At 37.6% G+C, this 21,666-nt stretch overlaps 1 protein-coding gene across 1 annotated transcript; it reads right to left on the bottom strand.

Annotated features, from left to right (window-relative positions):
- Window positions 1-1,919: 1,919 nt before the first annotated feature.
- CDC20B (cell division cycle 20B) lies at window positions 1,920-20,914 on the bottom strand. The gene is given in 11 exon segments (XM_065740133.1): window positions 1,920-2,056; window positions 5,194-5,311; window positions 6,037-6,162; window positions 7,275-7,503; window positions 10,962-11,056; window positions 11,801-11,997; window positions 13,657-13,767; window positions 16,439-16,523; window positions 19,374-19,495; window positions 20,524-20,737; window positions 20,888-20,914. Coding segments are annotated over 11 exon segments (1,461 nt in total).
- Between the last annotated feature and the right edge of the window lie 752 nt (window positions 20,915-21,666).

Here is a 21,666-nt window from a genome sequence, read left to right as displayed (position 1 = left end):
TACAGCTTCACAGCACAATAATGAATGAATAATAAAGTACTGTGCACTTCTCAGTTTGAAAATTAGTGGACTTTTTTATTATTTTGACAGATAAACATCTAACAAAATATTCTTAATTTCAGTGTTGACTAGCTCCTTCTCCACCAGTTCTCCACTCTCTTTTCTCCTATTTGTCAAACCAACACCATTTAGGTACCATCAAAGGACAGAGAGAATTTCTGGAGCAATTCCTGAAATACATGAGTAAAGAACTGAATTCCACAGCTTTTCCCTCAATCAAAAGAGAGAAAATGTTTTTTAACATAAAAAAAAATCAAAATTTTGTAAAAAACTATTTTGAATATTTAAATCAAATTATAAATAATTGATAAAATATTACAAGATATATTAGAAGACGGGCACAGTATAAGTTATTTCCTTTCTTAGACATCAGTTTCTTCCTAGTAATTTCTAAATTGATAATTACTGTTCTCATTTTCTAACCTTTTCTGAAGATGACACAAGGTAACCACAGAAACAGTAACTTTGTGGCAGGGTTATTGTACATTAGTAACCTGTAGTGTAAGAAATATGAGTGGTTGCAACCTTCCAGATCTAAAATTAGTGATCATGTGACTTATGAATATCAGATAAAGTTTTTAAAATGATGAGAACTAAAGACAAGAGAGTTTCACATTCTTTTCCAGAGATGCCTGTGTTAATGTTGCTTATATCTTTTCAAGCATTTGATCAACAGCTTAATTTTCCATGAGCTGACATTGATCTATTCCCCTAATATCCCATTTTCTCCCAGTTCAGCTACAGGAAAGACACTAAATATATTTCAAACTGGGAAAACAAAACCTTATGCGTTTCTGAGCTCACAGGGCTTTTCAGACACAAATGCAAGAGTGAATCCTCGCCTCTCTTCATTCCCAATAATGAAATCAAAGCTCTAGAGACACCTATTGCTAAAATATGGCTTTGAATGGCACTACAAAATAGTGTTTGAATAGCATCTGAAGACCAGTTTCTGACATCCTTTCTTAGCTGTTGATAGTATACAGGTATTTTGCAGACAAACTCCTACTGAAGAGATGCAGCCCTTGTAAACACTACATAAAATTCATACAAGAGTGACAGCTGGCAGATTTGCTGACAACCAGAACTAAATTGCTACCCTTAAGGGATAAACAAACTATAAACTTTTCTGACTATGCCTGTCTTGGCTTACTAACAAGTTGATTAAAAAAAACCTATAGATATTAATAGAATTATTACGCAGTTATTTGTGTTTTCAAACATCTGACAAACACAGTAGGTGAATATAAGGAAAAAAAATCAAAATCCAGTACAGACTATTTAGCTAGTAAACTTATCATTTCTATTGCAGAAATGATAGAGGATTATCAAGAAATAATTTCTTTTCAGTTAGCACCATATATTTAGCTAGGATCTCTAGAAATATTTAGGCAGATTTTGTACTATGAGCTATGTGATACATGAAACAACCCAGTCCCTTGGACTGGTATCTGCTAATCCCAGCCCATGATTTATTCAAGGCAACTTAAACAGCCTGGTTTGTGGATTCCAGTATAGACACTAATGTAAAATTACAAGGATCATAGCTAAGAGCAGGACCTGCGACCTTATGTAGGCATGGGGTGTATTCCATCCATGCTTGCTAGTTTAATGAAAACAACTACAATGTTATTCTCCAGAGTTAAGATTTTTTTCCTCTAGGCTAAGTAAGACGACAAGCTACTGACATTTCATATGATGGACTAACAGGGAAAATTGCTTTACTTTTGAAAAAATGACACTATCTTTTGCCATGTTTCAGTTGGAAGGAATACACATATTTTGAATTACTGAATAAGTGAAATACATAAAGTCATTTGTTTTCAAGGAAAAGAAAACATAAGAATGAGCTCTAACAATCAGTAGAAAAAAAAAAATTCACTGCTTTCCTAATACTCATGGCACTTCCACAGACAAGCTATTCCATCAGCAGCAACTGAAAAGAGCATCCTCTGATCTGGGCTCAAGGCTATATGCAGGACTCTCCCCTTATGACCTGAAAAATAAAATACATTAATAAAAATGCAAAGATTAATACATCACAATTTTACACAGAGATTGTCAATCACTTTTTCTATCTACATCTACAGCAGAGATTGTTCTACTTTTACTGCACCAAGTCAACACCCTGCAAGATGTGTAAAGATAGCCTTTTATACAGAGTACTTTCACTTTAAGAAACAGCTGAAGGCAGTAGTTTCCTTTTAGGAATCAGGCTGTAACTTCCAGGACTGAATCACATTGAAAAGACACTTCTGCCAAAGGAGAACATGAAAGCTACACTCTTGATTCTTCACTGCATGTATAACTTAGGTCTCATCTGTGTTTGCTAATAAGCCTGACTGCTGAGCTTTCCCATCTGGCTGCTTATGCCTCACAGACAGTTACCAGCTGATCCAACGGTTATGAGATAGTGGTTCCAGTGCTGCATTACTGTTAAGATCTTCAAACAGTGATCCTAATGAACAATTTTTGGAATTTTACATTAGTTTTGTCTGCAGTTGGAGAAAATGTTGGCAGCTCTAGTTGAAGTCCAGAAGCTAGTCTAGCAACAGAAATAATGTACAAAACTCATTAACTCAGTTATACAGCAGAAGCAACTGACTTTGAACTAAAGAAATTGTTTGATATGAAACTGAGGCTGCTGAGATTTGCTTCACTACTCTGGCAGAGACCTCCTGCACAATGTCAGTCCTAAAGGGGTTTTAGGCACATGGAGGCACAGGAAACTAGACACGTTTTTACTGCAATTTACTGTCCATTAGCTTATTTGGTGGATGAGTCATTGACAATCATATAGCTGACATAAACACCTAGGAGAAATAAATGAGGTTTTTGAGATGTAGCATCCCTCATCTAAAACAGACAAGGTGAGTCATATTCTGAAAAGAAGTGAAATTATGAAGAAACTCTCGGGTGACCATTTTGAATGAATATAGATGATTTGTGTTCTTAGCCTCTGCACCTGAGTTATCCATGAACACAATGGAGCATTTCTCTAGCTGAGAGAGTATTATGAAGATAAGCATGTGAAGAACTGTATGGCCTTCTGAAACTGTAGGATTTCTCACAGTAGTACTTCACAAAGAAGCGTTAAGATTGCAGACCAAAATCAAGTTCTGCTGTACTGGTGCTGAGAAACATCCCCCACCTGAACTTTGTTACTAGAATTTTGGTACTATCATTAGATTATTTCAGCAGGTATTATTTTGAAGCTTCGATCCTTCTCAAGCTATTGAAGATCACAGGATCTTTGTCAATATCAAAAACCATGAATTTACAAAGACAGCAAATTCCTTATATACTTGTTCCATTCTGTGTCCTCAACAGTTTTCAAGGAGGAATTGTAGATGTGTCTTTGGGCCATAACACTGACTGAAAAACTTACTCCTAGTTTCAGTCAAAAAGTTAGGGATCAGAAGAAATCAGAAAAGTCAAAATTACTAATTTCCATACATTCTGAGTGGAGAAAGATGAAGTTTTATTCCACTGTGTCAAGATCATATCAAAGTGCTTTTCTTCCCTTCCCTTCCCTTCCCTTCCCTTCCCTTCCCTTCCCTTCCCTTCCCTTCCCTTCCCTTCCCTTCCCTTCCCTTCCCTTCCCTTCCCTTCCCTTCCCTTCCCTTCCCTTCCCTTCCCTTCCCTTCCCTTCCCTTCCCTTCCCTTCCCTTCCCTTCCCTTCCCTTCCCTTTTCCTTTCCTTTTCCTTTTCTTTTCCTTTTCCTTTTCTTTTCCTTTCCTTTTCCTTTCCTTTTCCTTTCCTTTTCCTTTTCTTTTCCTTTTCTTTTCCTTTTCTTTTCTTTTCAAGGAAATGGCATATTTTGTTTTATTATGTATTTTCTTTGACAAAACAACTTCTCTAAGTTCTAAGGGGATTACTTTTGCATCAAAAATGAATCTCTCCTTCTAGTAAATTGCTCTAATAGTCCTACCTACTACCAAAAAATTGGACTCTGCTGTAAAAAAGTATCAGTCACAATTCTGTTGTAATTATGCTCAGCAATAGGCAATCCCAGTTGATTACTCAAGTAATCATCGATGGCTGATGAACTTCATTCCTGCTGAGTGTTTTCAGAATGTTCAGCATTTCACAGGATACAACAACAAAATTCAGTTACATTTATTATTAACTTACTGGTTACAGAACTCAGGTGTTTAGAACCACCTCACAATCACCCATCAGAGTATTTTTTCTGAGTAGTTTTTGAAACATTGCCTTTTTTTTAATATTCACTTGTTTAAAATAAGGTTGTAAACAGAAGTCTTATCCGTGTAAGAATTTGTAAATACCAGCTACATCTGTCATGCTAAAAATCCAGAGCTTCTTTGGTTGTACATTGTCAATGCATGTGAAAATGCAGACAATCTGCAAATAATTTGTTTTCCTTTAACTCCAGATGCATCCACTGGCTCACTTCATTTAACACAGAAACAAGTAAAACTCAGTGCATCAGAGTGACAGCAAGCACCAGCAACAAGAAGGCTTAACTACAAGACACAGCTGGGACATATAGTCTAGCGCTACAGCTTCATGGACTGAAACAGAACTGTAAGGAGACTCCATTCCTCTAGCTGTCAGCATGGTACAAGGACAACATAATGCACTGCACTGCTTCACAGCCAAAAGCATTTGTTAACACTCAGACAGTTCTTGATAACACAGAGATTTTTCATATTCAAACTTAATTTGGAAGCTGGTACAATATCATAGTGCAATGAGCTGCAAAACTGAAGAATCATATCTAGTCTGTGTTATCAAGAAGGCCATCAGCCTGCAATGCATTGGAAGCAAGCTGACACCAGCACACTCAGTCCAGACTCTGTAATCCTTAGGGAGAAATGGAAATCCATAGTCTGAACCTAGGACAGCTTTAGAAATGGTAAGAGATCACCATTAGAACTAAAGAATTTTACAGAAGAAATTTACATCATCTTACTAAGTAAACCTTTACAATCCCATGCATCAAGACTGTATGAACAAATACCTGCATGTAGGTAAAGATGTATAGGTGAGTGCTCTTTATTTTACTTAAATTTATAATGTATGCATTTGCAAAAAAAAAAAAAAAAGCATACTGGTCAGAGAGAAAAATAAGTAATTGAAATAGCTAAAACAATGAACTGATATACTTGCCATAGAGTTCTGATGAATTGATAAGTGCTGGATGCTCCCATATTTTCATTTGATTTCCAGGAAGACCTTGTCCAGTCATCAGTTCACTGGTTTTGGGTAACCAGAGCAATGAACAAATCTATTGAAGTTTAAAATTCTATTTTAGTTTTCAGAAAGAGTCAACATAGGCCATTCAGTAGATCTGAAATGTTACCTACAGAATTTAAATAAGTTACTGAGAAATAACCCCAACAGAATATTTACTTATTTAGAAGGATTCTTTCATGTCTTGCAATACTTCAGTGTACAGCTGCCCTATAGACTAAATGTGTTAATAGCCTATCAGTGTAAAACCAAGGTCCTCTAAGCATATCTTCATCTGAGTTGTCACAGCTCCAGGAAAATCATCAGTTACACTGCTTCATTCCAGCCAATAATTTGTTTCTCTGTCTCCTAGTATTCTAACTCAAGAGACTGATGTTTGCCCTCTGACTCTTAGACCTCTTCATCCCCTCACCCCCCCACCCCCAAGAAATCTGGGTTGTTTTCTTCCCAGTGTTCTCTCTTCATAAGAATTTTGTCCAAAACCATCATTGCCACAAATACAAAGATGATGAAAAGTGTCTGGCCATGAGACCACCTTCCCTTTGAGCATTTCTGTGTGAAGTTGTAAATGAAAAACAAATTACTTCTGATTCCAGCCACACACTGCAGTGCTGAATGTAGCACAACTGCAGATCCAGAGAAAAATCCTGCTGTTCTCCTGCCCACAGAACCACCCTCAAAGTCAGTGGGACGTTGCCAAATGAGCACAGCTATGTAAGACAAGCAAAGCTGGAGTATGTAGACATTTCAGCATTTCACCTGAGAATCTGTAGCAGCACTCTGAAGGAGTTTCTCACTGTTTATGTCCCAGACGCGCAGAATCCCATCTTTCATTCCACCTCCTGTAGCAAGGACACTGGACTGCCAAGGACACCAGTTCATAGCCTTAAAAAAAAGAAATCAGACACTGAAACAGACTAGGAGGTTAGCTGGAAAACAGGGAATAGACTTTGCTTAGAAGCCTAGTTGGAAAAATGAACTGCAACAAGCACCCAGAATGTATCTCTTGCTTTTTTTCCATGATTCCTCAATGCTCTTCCTGCCATATGCATACAGAATGTAGTATCTCAAAACTCCAATTACTACTCCCTTTGCTATTTCTTTACACTAGCCTATAGTGCCTTTCTTAAGCTCATAAAATTCCAGCTTCTCTGCTCACTCTTCACAGGTCCCAGATTCACACCTCAGTACCAGAAGAACCCAACAGAATGCTGCTAGATTTCTGTCTAAATTAAGCCATTGCAGAAGCTTGAGCAATGTGACCTGCAGGACTTTTTTAAACAAAGATAGATTCTTTAATTCTTCAATGTGCCTAAGATCCTGACTCCATCTGAAGAAAAGTTACCAAGAACTGATTTCTCTCTGTTTCAGTAAATTTCTCTGATCCTTTAACATCAGTGCTTCAGGCCAACCTCAGACCTCTATGAGAGGATAAGCTTATATGCTAGATTACTCCTTGCTGCTGGTATCTGACCTCTCCTTCCCAGACTGGGACTTAATAAAGAATCTAAGTTGTTTTTCATTTCCAGTTTCACACTTCAGATCATACATTATCAGCAATCATAACTTGAAATAGGCAGGAGGGCAAAAGAATCTTCACATGGAAAGCTTTTAAAGCAGAGGGAATTTCACAGACAATTTTCCAGAATACCAACAACAGAAAGATTCTGTTTGATAATTTTTAACCATTGTGCCACTGAATTTTATTGTGCAGGATGGAGAGAGGAGGAGGAGATCTTAGATTTTACTTCTGATTTGTACTGGATTCGTAAAGGCCTACTAATCCTGTAAAATTTCATAATCCATCAAAGCATTATCATATTTATCTGCATCAGGAGAACTGGTATTAAAATTACCTGCATAATAATCAGGAGAGAAGATACTAATGAAAATCTGAATAAACTGAGAAAATCTGAAAAATTCCACAATAGTTTGCATCAGCAACACAATTTAATGAGAATTAATAAATATATGTATTTTTTTCCTCCTCCATATACCTTAACAGCTGAAGAATGAGGTATGGTTTTCAATGGTTGTGACTGCAGTTTCACGCCGGGATCACTGGGCCAGATATTCAGTGTACCATCACTAGACCCACTTGCAAGCAACTGATTTGTTAGTGACCATTTCAGGCTGCAAATGCTTTGTTTGTTTTGGCAAAGAGTCCCAGTGTGGTGCTGAGCCACTCGAACATCATGGTGATGAATAGATCCTAGTCTTGAACCACTGTAATTGAGAAAAGACAGCATGTGTTTAATATTAAAGACAAGATGCTACATCATCATACTGATTTGCTTCAGTGGTTTCAGCAGCAAACCACATCAGTGAAGCACGCCTGCAGAGCAACAATAGAGGGGTGACTGACAATGGAAAGCAGCAAAGCAGCTGCTCAGTACAAGCCAGGCAAAATACCTGCTTTCCATCACAGTTTTCATTTTCCTGAAGACATACTGCAATGTACACCACCAATCTGCACCTTGTTCAACAGTTAACCAGTTAATGTAAACTCTTTCCTTTACTTCAAGAAAAGAAGTTTTGCAAAATGAGTTTTACCAAGGCCTGATATGACAGGTACAAAGTAAAACTGCACTGGCCTGGGAAAGGGTTTACCAGTAGTGCTGATTAACACTGTGCTCTTCAGTTCTATCCCTCACCTTCTCCCCTTTCTCCTTCCCACTTCCAAACTGAAAGAAAATCTGCTTTAATCACCTCTACTTGTCACAGCTTACTTGCCCTCTCATCTTGACACTGTTGCTCTACTAATGTAGGAAATGGATGCACACCTTTATCTGTCCTGAGGAACCACTCTCTCAGACTGTGCTCTCCCACTCTTACCTTGGACAGTTATGTCAATTTTTTAAGAAGAAATGCTCATTTTGGAAGCATGGCTTCTGTTACTGTTCTGGATATAGTTTTTACTCACCGATAGTAGAACTGAATTGAAAATATTGAAAATACCTTACAGTTCATTTTCTTCTCCCTGATTTTCTAAGGACATGCCAGCAGAAACCTGGAAATTGATTCTTCCACCTATTCTGATGGCACTGAGATAATCTGCAAGCACTACACCTCTATATATATTTTCAGAGAACCATAGAATCATAGAATCCTTAGAGTTGGAAGAGACTCTTAAAGGTCATCCATTCTAGCTCCCCTGCAATGAACAGGGATACCTACAGCTAGATCAGGTTGCTCAGAGCCTGGTCCAGACTGACCTTGAATGCCTCCAAGGATGAGGCATCCACCACTCTCTAGACAGCCTGTTTCAGTAACCCACCAGCTTTATTGTAAAAAAATTCTCTCTTCTATCCAGTTTAAATCTCTCCTCCTTCAGTTTTAAACCATTTTCCCTTGTCCTTTCACAACAGACCATTCTAACAAGTCTTTCTTACAGCCTCCCTTTAGATATTGAAAGGACATAATCAGGTCTCCACAGTCTTCTCATCTCCAGGCTGCCCACCTGTGGACACACTACAACAGGTCCATGTTTCCCCTGTATTGAGGAGTCTACATTCTCAACAGCAGAGAGTAGAGGGGCAGGATCACCTCCCTCACCCTGCTGGCCACACTTCTGTTGATGCAGCCCAGGATATGGTTGGCTTTCTGAGCTGCAAGGGCATTCTGCTTGCTCATGTCCAGCTTGCCATCCACTAATACTCCCAAGTCCTTTGTGGCAGGGCTGTGCTTCATTTTCACATCCCCCAGCTTGTACTATAGTATCTGAGTAACTGAAAAACACATATATGACATTACTGAAATGGACTCATTTAAGGCTATCTTTATTGGAGACTTTCCCACACCACCTCTTAAAGAATCTTCAGTTGCAATTGATTAATTTGGAAGCACTGAAAACACACACACTAAGTGACTGATTGTAAGAAATGTTATTCAGTGTGCTTAAATTATGGACTTCCCAAACTCCTGAAGTCCACAAAAACTAATAAGATTCCATCCAAGCAGTGCACCAGTGAATATTAAGCACATATTTATGGAAAATAACTAGGAAGATACATGTTATTATGTGCATTACATACGGAGGCATCATCATTTGCCTTCTGAAAAATTATATAGGCTTTTCCTCCTAATAGTAAGCAGAAAATCTAACCAACAGAAATGGACTGATTTGCCAGTGTCACATACACTGAGATTTTCAGTGACAGAGTGTGAAGGACCTTGGCTCCAGAGAATACTGTTTGAAAATAAATGTTTTTGTTTGCTAAATGAAGAAGTTAATATTCTTTTCTTTTGACACAAAAGATTGCATCTATTTTGCTAAAGACAAATAAAAGCTAATAAAAAGCTTGGACAAATTAATCTCCTGTACTTAAATGCACTTAGAGATCCATGAGGATATGCTGTCAGTCTATTTTTAACCACAGAAATTATTATGTTATTCCAAAGTATCAACTGCATATATTCTCTATAAGAATGTCGATTTTAGTTTAGTAGTAATGAATATTAACTCTATGTCTGGTTATACTGATATTTTAACTGGCAATTAATTGGCTAGTTTGAAACACAGAAAGAGAAATAAATGTTATCTATACTTAATACATCAACAAAAAATGTAATTCATATTTCATGTTGAATTTTATAATCAATTTCTATTCAGGGAGATTTGTAAAGTAAGTTTCTATTGTTTTCACTTCTTTGGCTAAGCTGAAATGGAAACAGAATCTAACACCGACTGTGATAAGGATATACCAAGTAGATGTTAAAGATGTGTGCTTGTAAAGTAACCCACACAATGTAGCTATTTCTGCAAGAGCCACAGCATTTTGTTAGCTGTTCATCAGTTGGCAGCACTGTGTCTTACTCTGCCTAGCAGATCCAACAGAATCAAAAGCCACCACACCTTGTGAATTGAAAACAAAACTATCTCGTGATCTCATCAATAGATAGAAACTTTCATTTTGAGTTTAACAATATAATCAGTCAATGTTGGGTGTTATTTCTTTTTAAATAAAACTGAAGATTACCACATGATTTTAAAAAAGCAAAAACATCTTTTATATACAAGTATACAAGTTTCCCCTTTGACAAGACAAAGATCTGAACAGAAAAGTGAGAGAAAAAAAAAAAAACACAAAAAATAGGATGCTTTATCCTTCTCATCTGAAACCGCATATTGAAATTATGCCAAAAGATAAAAATAGGCACCATTGGCAGAGCCAAAGTCAACCACTTTAATCCTTCCTCAAAATAGTGTTCAGACTGTGGCTAGCACTGAGCTGGCCTTTCCTCAAAGATACACAGCTAGGGAAGCATATCATTCTGACAGTTGTGCTTTGCTACGCATCTGAAAAGCCAGCACAGGGACAGCCTAAGCTACATTGCCTCTCCCTGGCACTGAGTAGGCTATGATTTTTGGAGTCTGGACCCACTGGAGGTAACACTATTTAAGCTTAAGTTTGCAGAAACTACAGCTATAGTCTCCACATCGTAGACAAATTCTAGAAGCGTTGACAGATTTTGTGAAGTACTGTAAGAAACAGAGACTAAAGAGGCAGGCTAAATTCCCTTTATCTGCTTTTCTGACATAAAGGAAACCTACTACTACTTCTGTGGCTGGTAAATTGTAAGCAAACCTTTAAGCAAAGCCAACAAAAACAAATCAAATGAATGGGACACCTGTCTACATGAAAGTATCAGGACTATATCTGTGAACAGACTATACCACTCACCTGCTCAGAATATAATGATTCCAGCTCAGAGCTCCAACTACAGACAGGTGACCAAACATATTTCTTAACCTCCTTTTCCTTTCAATGTCCCACAGCTGCCAATACAAAACAAACACAGAGAAGAAATGTAAATTTAACAGAAAAAGAGAGTGAGAGAAAGAAATATTTTAGTTTTCTTAATCTGTGTGCAGGTAAACAACTACTCAGTTCTGATATGACATACAGACAACTTCAGGCTCATACATGTCACACTTTTTTTTCACACTATATTTCACATTATATTTCACTTTATTTTAAGTGAGCACACATCTCTGAATTTAAAGCTATTTATGTGTCAGTATTTGGAAGTCTGTGTTTCAGTGCACTGACCTCCTGACTCAGAACTCTACCAGATAGATTCCCTTATTATCCAGCATCTCAGCCAATATCCAACTAAGACCTTTAAACAACAGTACTGTTCTACAACAGCAGACAGAGTTTTACATGTATAATCAGACTGAAGTGAAATTCTAGGGTGTGAATCTATGAGGAGAACTTCTTCTCAACTTCTAAAGGTATTTGTCTCTACTAGAGTGATCTTAGCAGAACAGATACAAGACTAGCCTATGCTGAGAAAAATAATTAAAGAGTTCCTCTTACAGTTGAAAAGTAAATCTAACCCAATCTGTGGAGTTATTCAATAACACGAAGGAAAATAACAATTGTTATACAGTGACTACAGCAGAGTTTTCCTGTATTTTAGGCAACCTTCTTGTTTTGTTTCATCAAACAAAGAAGATTGTCTTGTGGATTTTTCAGCTAAAAACTGAGAAAGACAAAAAAAGTAAAATATTTAGTACTTGCACTTCTCCATCACTAGTGCCAACAGCAAGGCAAGTTCCTTCTTTTATCCAAGCTAGAGATGAAATGTATTTGGAACTGGAATTTAAATCAATGCATTTAATGCCTTGAAGAGTTCTTCCATTCCAAATGTATGCAGCAGATCCTAGAGCAACAGCAATGAGATTTTCAAGGTTCCAGTCCAGTATGTTTAGATCTAGAAAAAAGCTACTAAAAGTTACTCAAAGAAGGTCAGAAGTTATAATTGGGGGAAGGGTGTACGACTGGGGGACAGGCTTTCTTTTAATAGATACAGAAAAAATTCACGACATTGCTTCAATGAAGCCATTACTAGCTCATATTGTATGAGCACATAAATGAGAACTAAATGAAGGAGAGCATTTCTAACAAGATAAGGTCTTCATTAGGTCAATTATCACAAACCTGTATGTTTGTACAGAGGAATATGACTTAGAGATTTCTCACTAAAAGTTTTTTGTCTATCGCCTATAATCTTGGATGGCCACATCACTCTTCTTTCTGCCACCATAAATGATTCTCCAGTACCAGCTGGAATTCCAAAAACATTCTCATTCCAACATAATTCATGTTATCAGGAAAGACGTAGGAAAGTATATGCTACAGCTCTTCCTTAAGCTAGTGTTAAAGTTTACTCTCCATGTGATAAAAGAAAAATGCAGAAAGGAATCAGATAAATTCTGCATTTCTTCTGCAGAGTTTGCTCAGTAAGCGAATGCAAGAAATACTGTTTTCACTGATGCTGGATGCATTACAGACCCTGGCAAAGTCATTACACCAGTTAGCCTAAGAACAGCCTGCTATTTCAGAAGGCCAGAATGAGTTGGTATACAACATTTAATACTGACACAGTACTCTATGACATCAATGGAAATCCTCGGCTGTTGCATTTATGACAGCGTAATTATCATTTTAAATGATCCCTGAAGCAAATGGTTAGCACAGGCCAAGGTCTGATGCTATATTTCAACAACTAATATCACTCTGAAGAACAGCTTAATCTTTCAGTCAGCTGTTTGATTAGAGTCCTGATTCTTACAGTCAGAAATATACACTAGGAAATAACTTCCAAAGATTGCTACTAATGCTACTAATTATTTTGCGGATACACTTTGTGCGTAATCAGTGAAAAAAATCATCCACACAGAAATCCAGCCTTAATCTAGATACAAACAAACTTTCACCTTGCTCATTGACTTACATTTAAAGAACACTTACAAGTACCGGTTAGGAATAAAAGAATAAAGAAAACAAAACACAAACAAAAATCAAAGCACAGGAACAATTTCTAACACCTTCACATGTAGAGTTGCTTAGCACTTCAGAAGTGTTTTAACATATTTGCTGATGTAGCCCAGAAATTCATGCATTTTCATGTGCATGTTTAATTTTACACGGAAGATGTAGGTGAGAATTCTATCATCTAAACCATAAATAAAATCACTAATTTCTCCCAAAACCAGTGATTTTGAAGTCTGTTGAATAAAGTTGCTGCTGTGTTGACAGGCTGCTAAATATCGAGAGCCAACAGATTAAATGTCCTTAGCAGAGGGGGCATGTTCATTGGTCTGAATTTAAATTTGAATTCAGACTTATTGCTGAAGAAAGCCACATGAGAGTTAGGTGATAATGATGCTGGGGTTTGATCGGCAGTCTCTACATCCTGGGACAGGAAATTTTCAAAGCTGCACATTTTTAAGAAAAAATGACATCATGCATAAGTCTTGGAGAATTCCCATTTGATCTGAAGGGAACACACAACCTTGCCATCTTTCTTAAAGTACACATAAGCATCCTCAACCTCTGCAAAAGCCTCAGTCAGAAGAAAATAACTTACAGTAATCATTGCGCAAACCAGCAACATGAAGCCTCAGTTCTGGCTCCAATATCATTGACGGCTTCATGATGGGAGCAGTTCTGAACTGATTCTGGGTCCCTGCTCGGCATCCTGTATTTGAAGATTCATCACACACAGTTCAATCATGCAAAATAGCATCAGTTTTCCTCATACCTAAGCCTTTTACACTCACTACATTAGTCTCTGTCTACGGCCCACAGATGTCTAGATGGGTCTAACTTACCTTGGTTAGGCTAAAACACTGCACAGTAAATTAAGTGAAAGCCACCTTTTACTAGCTCTAATACTATCTCCATGGGTGTACTCAGCTACAGGGGAGAATAGGATTCACAGTATTTTGCTTAAATTGTATCACACTTAGTGCAGAACACATTTGATGTCTTTGTCAGGTTAGCTTCTGTAAGAAGTACCTAAAAGCAGTTCACATGGGCTCTCCCACCTCAAAACCCCCTCAAACAGCTATTAACCTTTTTCTTTCTGATGTCAATTTCTCTTCAACAGTCTTCTTTATCGACATCTAACCACAGAGAAAGGTTTTTAAACCCACTTTGATGACAGTATTCTAAGCTTGTGACCACACAAAACTGAGAAACTAAAGCAATTAACAGTAAACTTCAAGTATGAGCAAGCAGAAGAGTCAGCCGTTGTGGTCATTGTCTACGTGATTCTGCAACAACTGCGAAGCATCATAGAAAAAAAGGATCACCATTAATCATTTAAAGCTACATTTTTAAGTGTATGAAATTATCTAGCTGTAAAATGCAGCATAGAGATCTGGAGACATTTCTGCACTTCGTGTTTTGCCTTCATTTTTGAAATATTCCCCAGAGAAGAGCACTTAGAATGAATGCCAAAACTTCACAGGCAGAAGACATTATCTACCTTGACAACCAATCTTTTTTTTAATAAAAATCAATACTGACTTAATTTTTGCACACTGTAATGTAAATACATACATTATAATCCTATGCAGAAATCTTATCAATGACAAATTGTGGAGAACTTTACTTCACAGTTATTCCACCCCAGTCTTATCCTCTAGCCAAAAATGAATTTCTGTCAAAAAAAAACAACTGTTTCTCCATTCAGCTGTGGTAATCTTCCCCCACACAAATTAAAATAGAAGATAAGCAAGAAACTGGCCAGAATGATTTTCCTCTAAAAGTCTATGGAATTAAAAAAATAAAGACTTGCAGGAATTACTGGGTGTAAGTCATCACCTGCCCAGTGCAATACATAACAGTCTATTCTAACCCTAAAAAAGTCCAGTATCACTGTGTGATTTGTCTGTACAGAAAAAATACGTGTTTCTAACACCTACATTTTGGTTATTTTTAAAAAACCTTATAAACAATTTCCAAACCCAGCCATGCAGGACAGTTCAGGAAAACTAAAGCATTTAGTTACAACAGTTGGAGAATGACAACACTTTTGAGATACTCCGAAAATTATCTTTAATACTGGTAGCTGGGTTTAAGATTGAGAAATAATTAAATAATCTGTATAACCCATTTCAGGTTTCTCTTGAGTAATCCTTTCCAAATTCATACAGATCACACTTTCAGCTCTCTTCACGTATTTCATGAACATATGAATATGCTTTATAAATTTTTTTTATCAGTGGAAATTAAGCTTCACTACCACATTTTGTGTTATTTTACCTGAGTACTGGAAGATTAACACTGGCGTTTGACAGGATTTGGGCTTTCACGTGCCTGAGTCAGTTCCCAAAATAAGGTTAAAAGTGGTAAATAGTATTGTAACGCAAGGCCACTCAATCAACAAGTAGGTGGGTGGAATAAAACCCAATATTCTTGACACATGTATTCACTTACCATCAGGAAAAAAATACTATGACTAATACCTATGTTGCTGCTTTTGAAGACTCTGAATTAAGGTTTATTTGTACAGTAACAAATATATACCCCTCTATCACATACTCCACAACTTATTCCACAGGAGCTGAACTTCAGGCTCATATAGAGGTTGTTTTTCACTGCTCTTACATGACCATGACTAGAAAGAATTCAGCACACACAGAAATAGCCAGATCACACACACACACACACACACACACACACACACACACACAGAAAAAAAAAAAATAAAAAAGGAAGACCTAAGACAGAACAAAACAAAATATTGATCTGATGCCTAATGAACTGCCTCACATCCGAAAAGACTTGTGCATTATTTTACAGATCAGCTTCTCATGTCCCACTTGGCTTACAGTCCACTCATTCACAATCTCTACAGATTCACTCATTCCTAGGACATTTTGGGAGGAAACCAATCAACTCCTGGTCAGATGAAACCACGAGTAGTTTGTTCTAGCTACCTTTCCTTACTGGTAGGTGTGACAAGACCAGCCACCTTTGCATGTCTTGCACTCTCATGTACCCAACATTCCATTTAATAGACACCCTGGGCCCAGTCTGCAGCAAAATCCCTCATTTCACATATCTGAAATTGGAAAGCCAAAAGAAATTAATGTTTTTAGGGTCACCAATATGTCTGGTGGAGATGAAAGGCAAGCCAGGTGATAAACTTGGTGTTTAACTAGAACGGAAGAGGTGGAGATACATCTCATCAGAGGCTGTGGGAACTGCAGGGGAAATGGATCCAAGCAGTTTACACATCTCAGCCACCTTGAACTATTCTGTAACACTTGCTGGAACTTTTGATTTTCTCAGCATAGATGCAGCCTGTTCTATCTTATGATTCATTGTGCAAGGTGTATTTTTGCTTCAGTGCAACATACCTTTCCAGACACAACTGGTATTTTCACAGACCTTCATGTCACTTTCTGCCATGCTATATCCAATCCCTTGCTGAGTAGTATGTTTCTGCCCGTGCATAGAAGTGAAAATATGAATGAAGAAATCTGTCAATAACACATTTAAGTATCGCATAACTACCTTTAAAGTACTCAACTTTCTTTACAGAGAAGTTTTAAAACATGAAGACTCTTGCATGGAAATTCAGCAAAAGATACAGAATATCAGAGTCCAAATCATATGCTTCATCTATAGTAATCATATTTGCTTTCATAAAATACCAATTCACTGCTAATGATCATAAAGACTTTAACAAAGCTGTTTGAACAAGGCTGTCCTATCACTGGAGGAGATCCTAGGCCTTGCAAATCTATGTGTCACCTGCTGAGTTTTAGTGTCTTCTTGCCTTCCTTTGAATTGGTATTTGTGTTAATTTTATTAGCTTACAATGCCAAGTTTCTTTGCAGGCAATATATGTAATGCCTCTGGTCTGCTAATCAGTTCTGTGGTGCATACACTGCAGAGCATAGTCATTGATACCAGCATGAAACCTACTGTAGCCCTCACTCAGGCCAGAGTGCAAGTGTCTGGACTCACGATCCCATTTGTTAAAACAGTACTGCATTATGAAGTCACAGGTGATAAAAATGTATGCAAAGTGTCCTACAGGACTAAGAATTTTTTATTTTATTACCCCTTCCTCAGGTGTCAAAGAAACTGACGATGCAAAAGAAAAGAAAAGGAAGAGCTGAAGTGATTATTATAACATTTTCCTTCTTCAAAAATTTATGTTAGGTCTTCAGACAAATTCAGGTAAGGCTGAGAACATCGGGTAAGGCTGTATGAATATCTACACTAATCCTCAATAATATGTACTTCTTCATAATTTTTTTCACATAGTTGAATGCTCTGAAGTTAGTTGTCTGTTTGGTCTGTAATTATATATTTACAGTCAGGTGGAAATGTCACTGATGTTTTAACCAGCCTCTTAATATGTACTTTTTCCATTGTCTCTTAAGTCTACCCTTACAAACACATAAACTGCTACTATTCTTCAAAACCCTGTTGTAATCTCGATAAGAAATGTCTTACAAAAATATAACTGGAAAAAGTTCTTTTCATACATCACAGCTGTTCTGTAGCAAGCCTTCAGCTTTGACATAAACTTTTTGCATGATTTATCTAGACAACTTGGCAGAAAGTGAATCTGATTGCTTGGATCTGCGTGCCTCTAAAATAAGTGCAGATTTTTCTATGGAAAACCTATGGTGTGTACAGGGAATTAATCTTCTGGCCCACAAGGAGACCACACACATTCACTGGAATGTGAAAGATATTATTCCACAATGTTATTTTGAAGATCCCCACAACAAATTTACAGGATGTTGTGGTCCTTGATAGAGAACTCTGAATACAAGAATGAGATATGAAAGACTAATACTGAGAATAGTAAAGACAATGCAATCACCTTTAAAATCACATAAAGATTTAACTAAAAGAAGTATATTTTACCAATATTATATCATAGAAAATATTTAACTAACAAAAAGGTTTTCTTTAATTTCTTTGTGGGGTATATACAACTAAGATTACTAAACCCAGTGAGTTGTGTATTTTAACAGTCTTAAAATTCAGACTCTCCAGTAAGATCACAGTGTGGGAAAAGGCAGAAAATGACTTTTTTTGACATGAGATTTTTTCGCACTGATTTGTTCAGTTAGAAAGAAAAGTGACTGTCACCAAATCTGGGTTTCACAAGATGTTGTAAATTCATGGGTCCTTCAATGATCTTCAAGAGTACAAGTACTAAAAGACAACAACCAACAAGATTTCTATCCCAACTATCTTGACACTATCTCTTTTTCTTTAAAGTTTATCTTGACATCCTCACGGGAATTTATCAACAATATTGATTAAAAATTGTAAATCTGTACAAAGGTGTGCAGCTATTAAGTTCCCTCACTCAAGAGTTGCAGTCAAAAAGAGTAATCACTTGAAAACACCTATCACTGTCTTCACCATTGACCTTACAATTGGTGTGATTCAGGAAAGAAAAGTGGAAGTCAAGACAAAGCATGCTCCATGACTACAAGTTTACAACTTAATATAAACAAACTGTCACAGAAGATAGCATGGAAATATGGACGTGGAGTATAATGTTATGGTAATAACTTTTATTAACACAGATAAGTATCACCATCATTTATATGAGAAGACAATTTTCAGTAAGTTAACAAAAATGGGTGGGTGACTGGTGCACGTTTATTCTAGATGACTAAAAGGCAATAAATAAAGCCTAAAAAGAAAAAAGAAATTGAGTCAGTGTCCACTAGCAAAAATTAAGGGATAAAGTGATCAGCAATAAAAAAGCAGCAACAGAGTGGGAGGAGATCTGAAGTCATTATTTCACTTAGTATAGATTCCATGTGTCCCTTTGTCTTTTGCCAATCATTACTAAACCTACCTACTTTTGAGTTTCTAGTCATGACAAAAAACTATTCACAGCTACTTTTTGGCAAAATTTTTATAGTAGCTCATTCTGTCTACGTGACAAAATGAACTACTACATCCTGTGTGACTGCATAAATGATCTTCTTCACCACAGTTTTGAATCATGTGGAAAACTGAGTCACTCGTGGTCTTTAAATGTATTTTTTATAACATTGGTTATCCACAGAGGTAAAAAAATACATCTCAAGGGCTTCTTTAGCTTGGTTTCAATTTTAGTTTTACTCAGAAGGAGAAAGAAACTAAATCAAGCAAATGATGCAGCAATTGTTCCTGAAATTTTTCTAGTGGTCATTTCCTAAACTGATCACTTCTCATTACTGTTCTACATATAAATAAGGTAGCATCTGCACAACAGAGATAAGATAAGAAAACATACCAGGAAAGCAAATATCCTACTGGCTCATTTACCTTTTTCTTCTGTATTTCAGTTTTCCTGTCATTTCTCCCTTCCAAGCTTGCTGCAGTGTGCCTGCTAGGTAGAGTCACAACACTTTTCATGATGGAGGGTTTCATAAGCACTTGATTTGTCACTGAAAACAAACAAACAATTTTAATGGTAACAATTCTTGTCTGTATAAGATAGAATTTCAGTTTGTCTCCAATGGCCATAGACTCATGGGAACACATCAAGAACATTAAAGAGCATCTTTTATTTGCTGTCTTAAAGGTTTCCATCACTAATCAGGGAATGTGCCTTGTTTATTTCCCTTATTATTCCAGGAAGCTCTTCTTGTACATTGAGGGTGTAAACCCTTCTCCACCTTCCCTTACCATTACTGGAACTAGGAGTGAGTTTGTTTAAAGGCTTACTTAAGTCTTTCTTCAGCTCCCTCTGTTGTGGGATGGAGAAAAATAACTTCCTCCAGGGTCAGTTCTTCAGACCAAGCCAAAGTCTGGGAAGTTCAGTCTGTGCTCTGAATGCCTTTCAGACTAGCCTCTTTCCTAAGATGAACTGTAGGCAAGCATTCCCTGGCAGACAGGAATTTTATCAATACCTGAAGCCTTAGGCATCAGAGGGGAGACTAAAACAGGGCAAGTTTCTCCATCAGTGTGTTGTCTATAATTGTGCACTACACCATATCCAGGCAAGCAGACAGGTCAAAGTTGTGCAGTAATGCCCAGGTCAGCAGTACCCAGGTACATGGCAAAGGAGAAGCAGAAGGGAAAGATCTTCTGCAAGAATTCTCTTCCCTATTGTTAGCTACTCCATATGCAAAAATGCAGCAACAAGGGACCCCATTGCAGAGGCAAAAAAGTTGATCTGAAACAGAAATTAGGCTTTGGCTTGTCTTTTATTTTACTCCCACCCCTGATGTCAGCTGTACAGCTAGCTATCCTATCTGTCTGCGCACTAGTAGCCAGAACCTTAGGCCTGGCTTTCTTGCAGTGTAATTCAGCTGAAGGAAAGCTGCCTCTGCACTCACTGCGCCTGCAAAGGTCCGCACAGACTACAGCCACAGTAGCACGCCTAGCGCTAACTGCCTGCTCCTGCTTATTTCAGAAGTCCCTTCACGATGATTTCCCCACTGTGAAAACGTTCCGTTGTCTCTTGTCTGACCTGGGGTCCTGCTGCGTGTGCTGGCGAGCCGGGTACCCCGGAGGGCACAAAGGTACGCGCTGCGGGCCCGGCGAGGCTCCGCTGCGAGGTCTCCCGCATGTCGCTGCTGCCACCTCGTGACAATAGGGCTGCTCGCCACCTGAGCCCTGGCCGCCAGCTTCCTCTTGATGGAGCTCTTAAACACAGAGTATGTGGTACTTTCTGAACCCAGGGCCTGCAAAAGTGAAGGGAGGCAAAACACCAGAATCAGTCATCACGTAATATTGTTCTGTCCCTCCACACATTTTAATCGTTGTTAGATATTCCACTATATATTTTTGATATCATGTTCAGTGAAAATTACAAGCTTTTGAGACATAAATACCAGCATCCTGCCTGTTGCATTCTCCATTGCTGAAATCAAGCACATTCAAACTTGCTTTTAAAGTTGGCAATGTCACCTCTTTACTTTCAGATTATACAGTTTTGTTCACTTCAGTACATATTTCTGCACTTCTACTGTCCTCTTCACTAAAACAGCATGCATTTAAGGCTGACTGCCAGGCTGACTTCAGGCCTCCTGTATCCTTATGTTACAGGAAAAACCCATACAAATACTGAATTATAGTATTGTTGTCTCTGAAGCATCTCCCTGTCATACAGAACAGTATGAAAATCTCAGCAGGCTCTTGTCTGCTGAGAAACATGCTGCTTATTTCTTCTATCGTGCTCAAGAGAGCATGATAGAAATTGTTCATCATGCCACTATGATATTGTACAAATCAAGTGAAGTTGAAGTGACTCCAAAGCCACTGAACAGCAACAGACGCACTCAGTTTCATCTTTTGAAAACTCCTATTCTCTCCTCATCCCTATAAAGGCAGCATTTGAGTGCTTGAAAAAAATAAAGAAATAAAAATAAAAATAAAAGAGCAGAGTGAAGAGCTAAACAGGAGTTAGAAATCATTCTTCAGTGGTAGTTCGGAAAAGAAAGAAAAAAGAAAGTTAGCAGGGACTGACAAAGCAACAGGGGATGAAAGATGATGATACTTCAAAAAGTCCAAGAACTGGAGCATGAGGAGAAAAATCCTGCAAAATGAGAGCAAGGGAAGAAAGTGAATGTACAGAAGGAAGGACAGGATAGCTAAACAAGGGGCAGATACA

This window comes from Cyrtonyx montezumae, unplaced genomic scaffold (genome assembly GCF_038088225.1).
Source record: "Cyrtonyx montezumae isolate F1298 unplaced genomic scaffold, pur_monq_1.0 scaffold_25, whole genome shotgun sequence".
Classification (NCBI taxonomy): Eukaryota; Metazoa; Chordata; class Aves; order Galliformes; family Odontophoridae; genus Cyrtonyx; species Cyrtonyx montezumae.
Note: the sequence above shows the minus strand (reverse complement) of the source record. Positions and strands in the feature narration are given on the sequence as shown.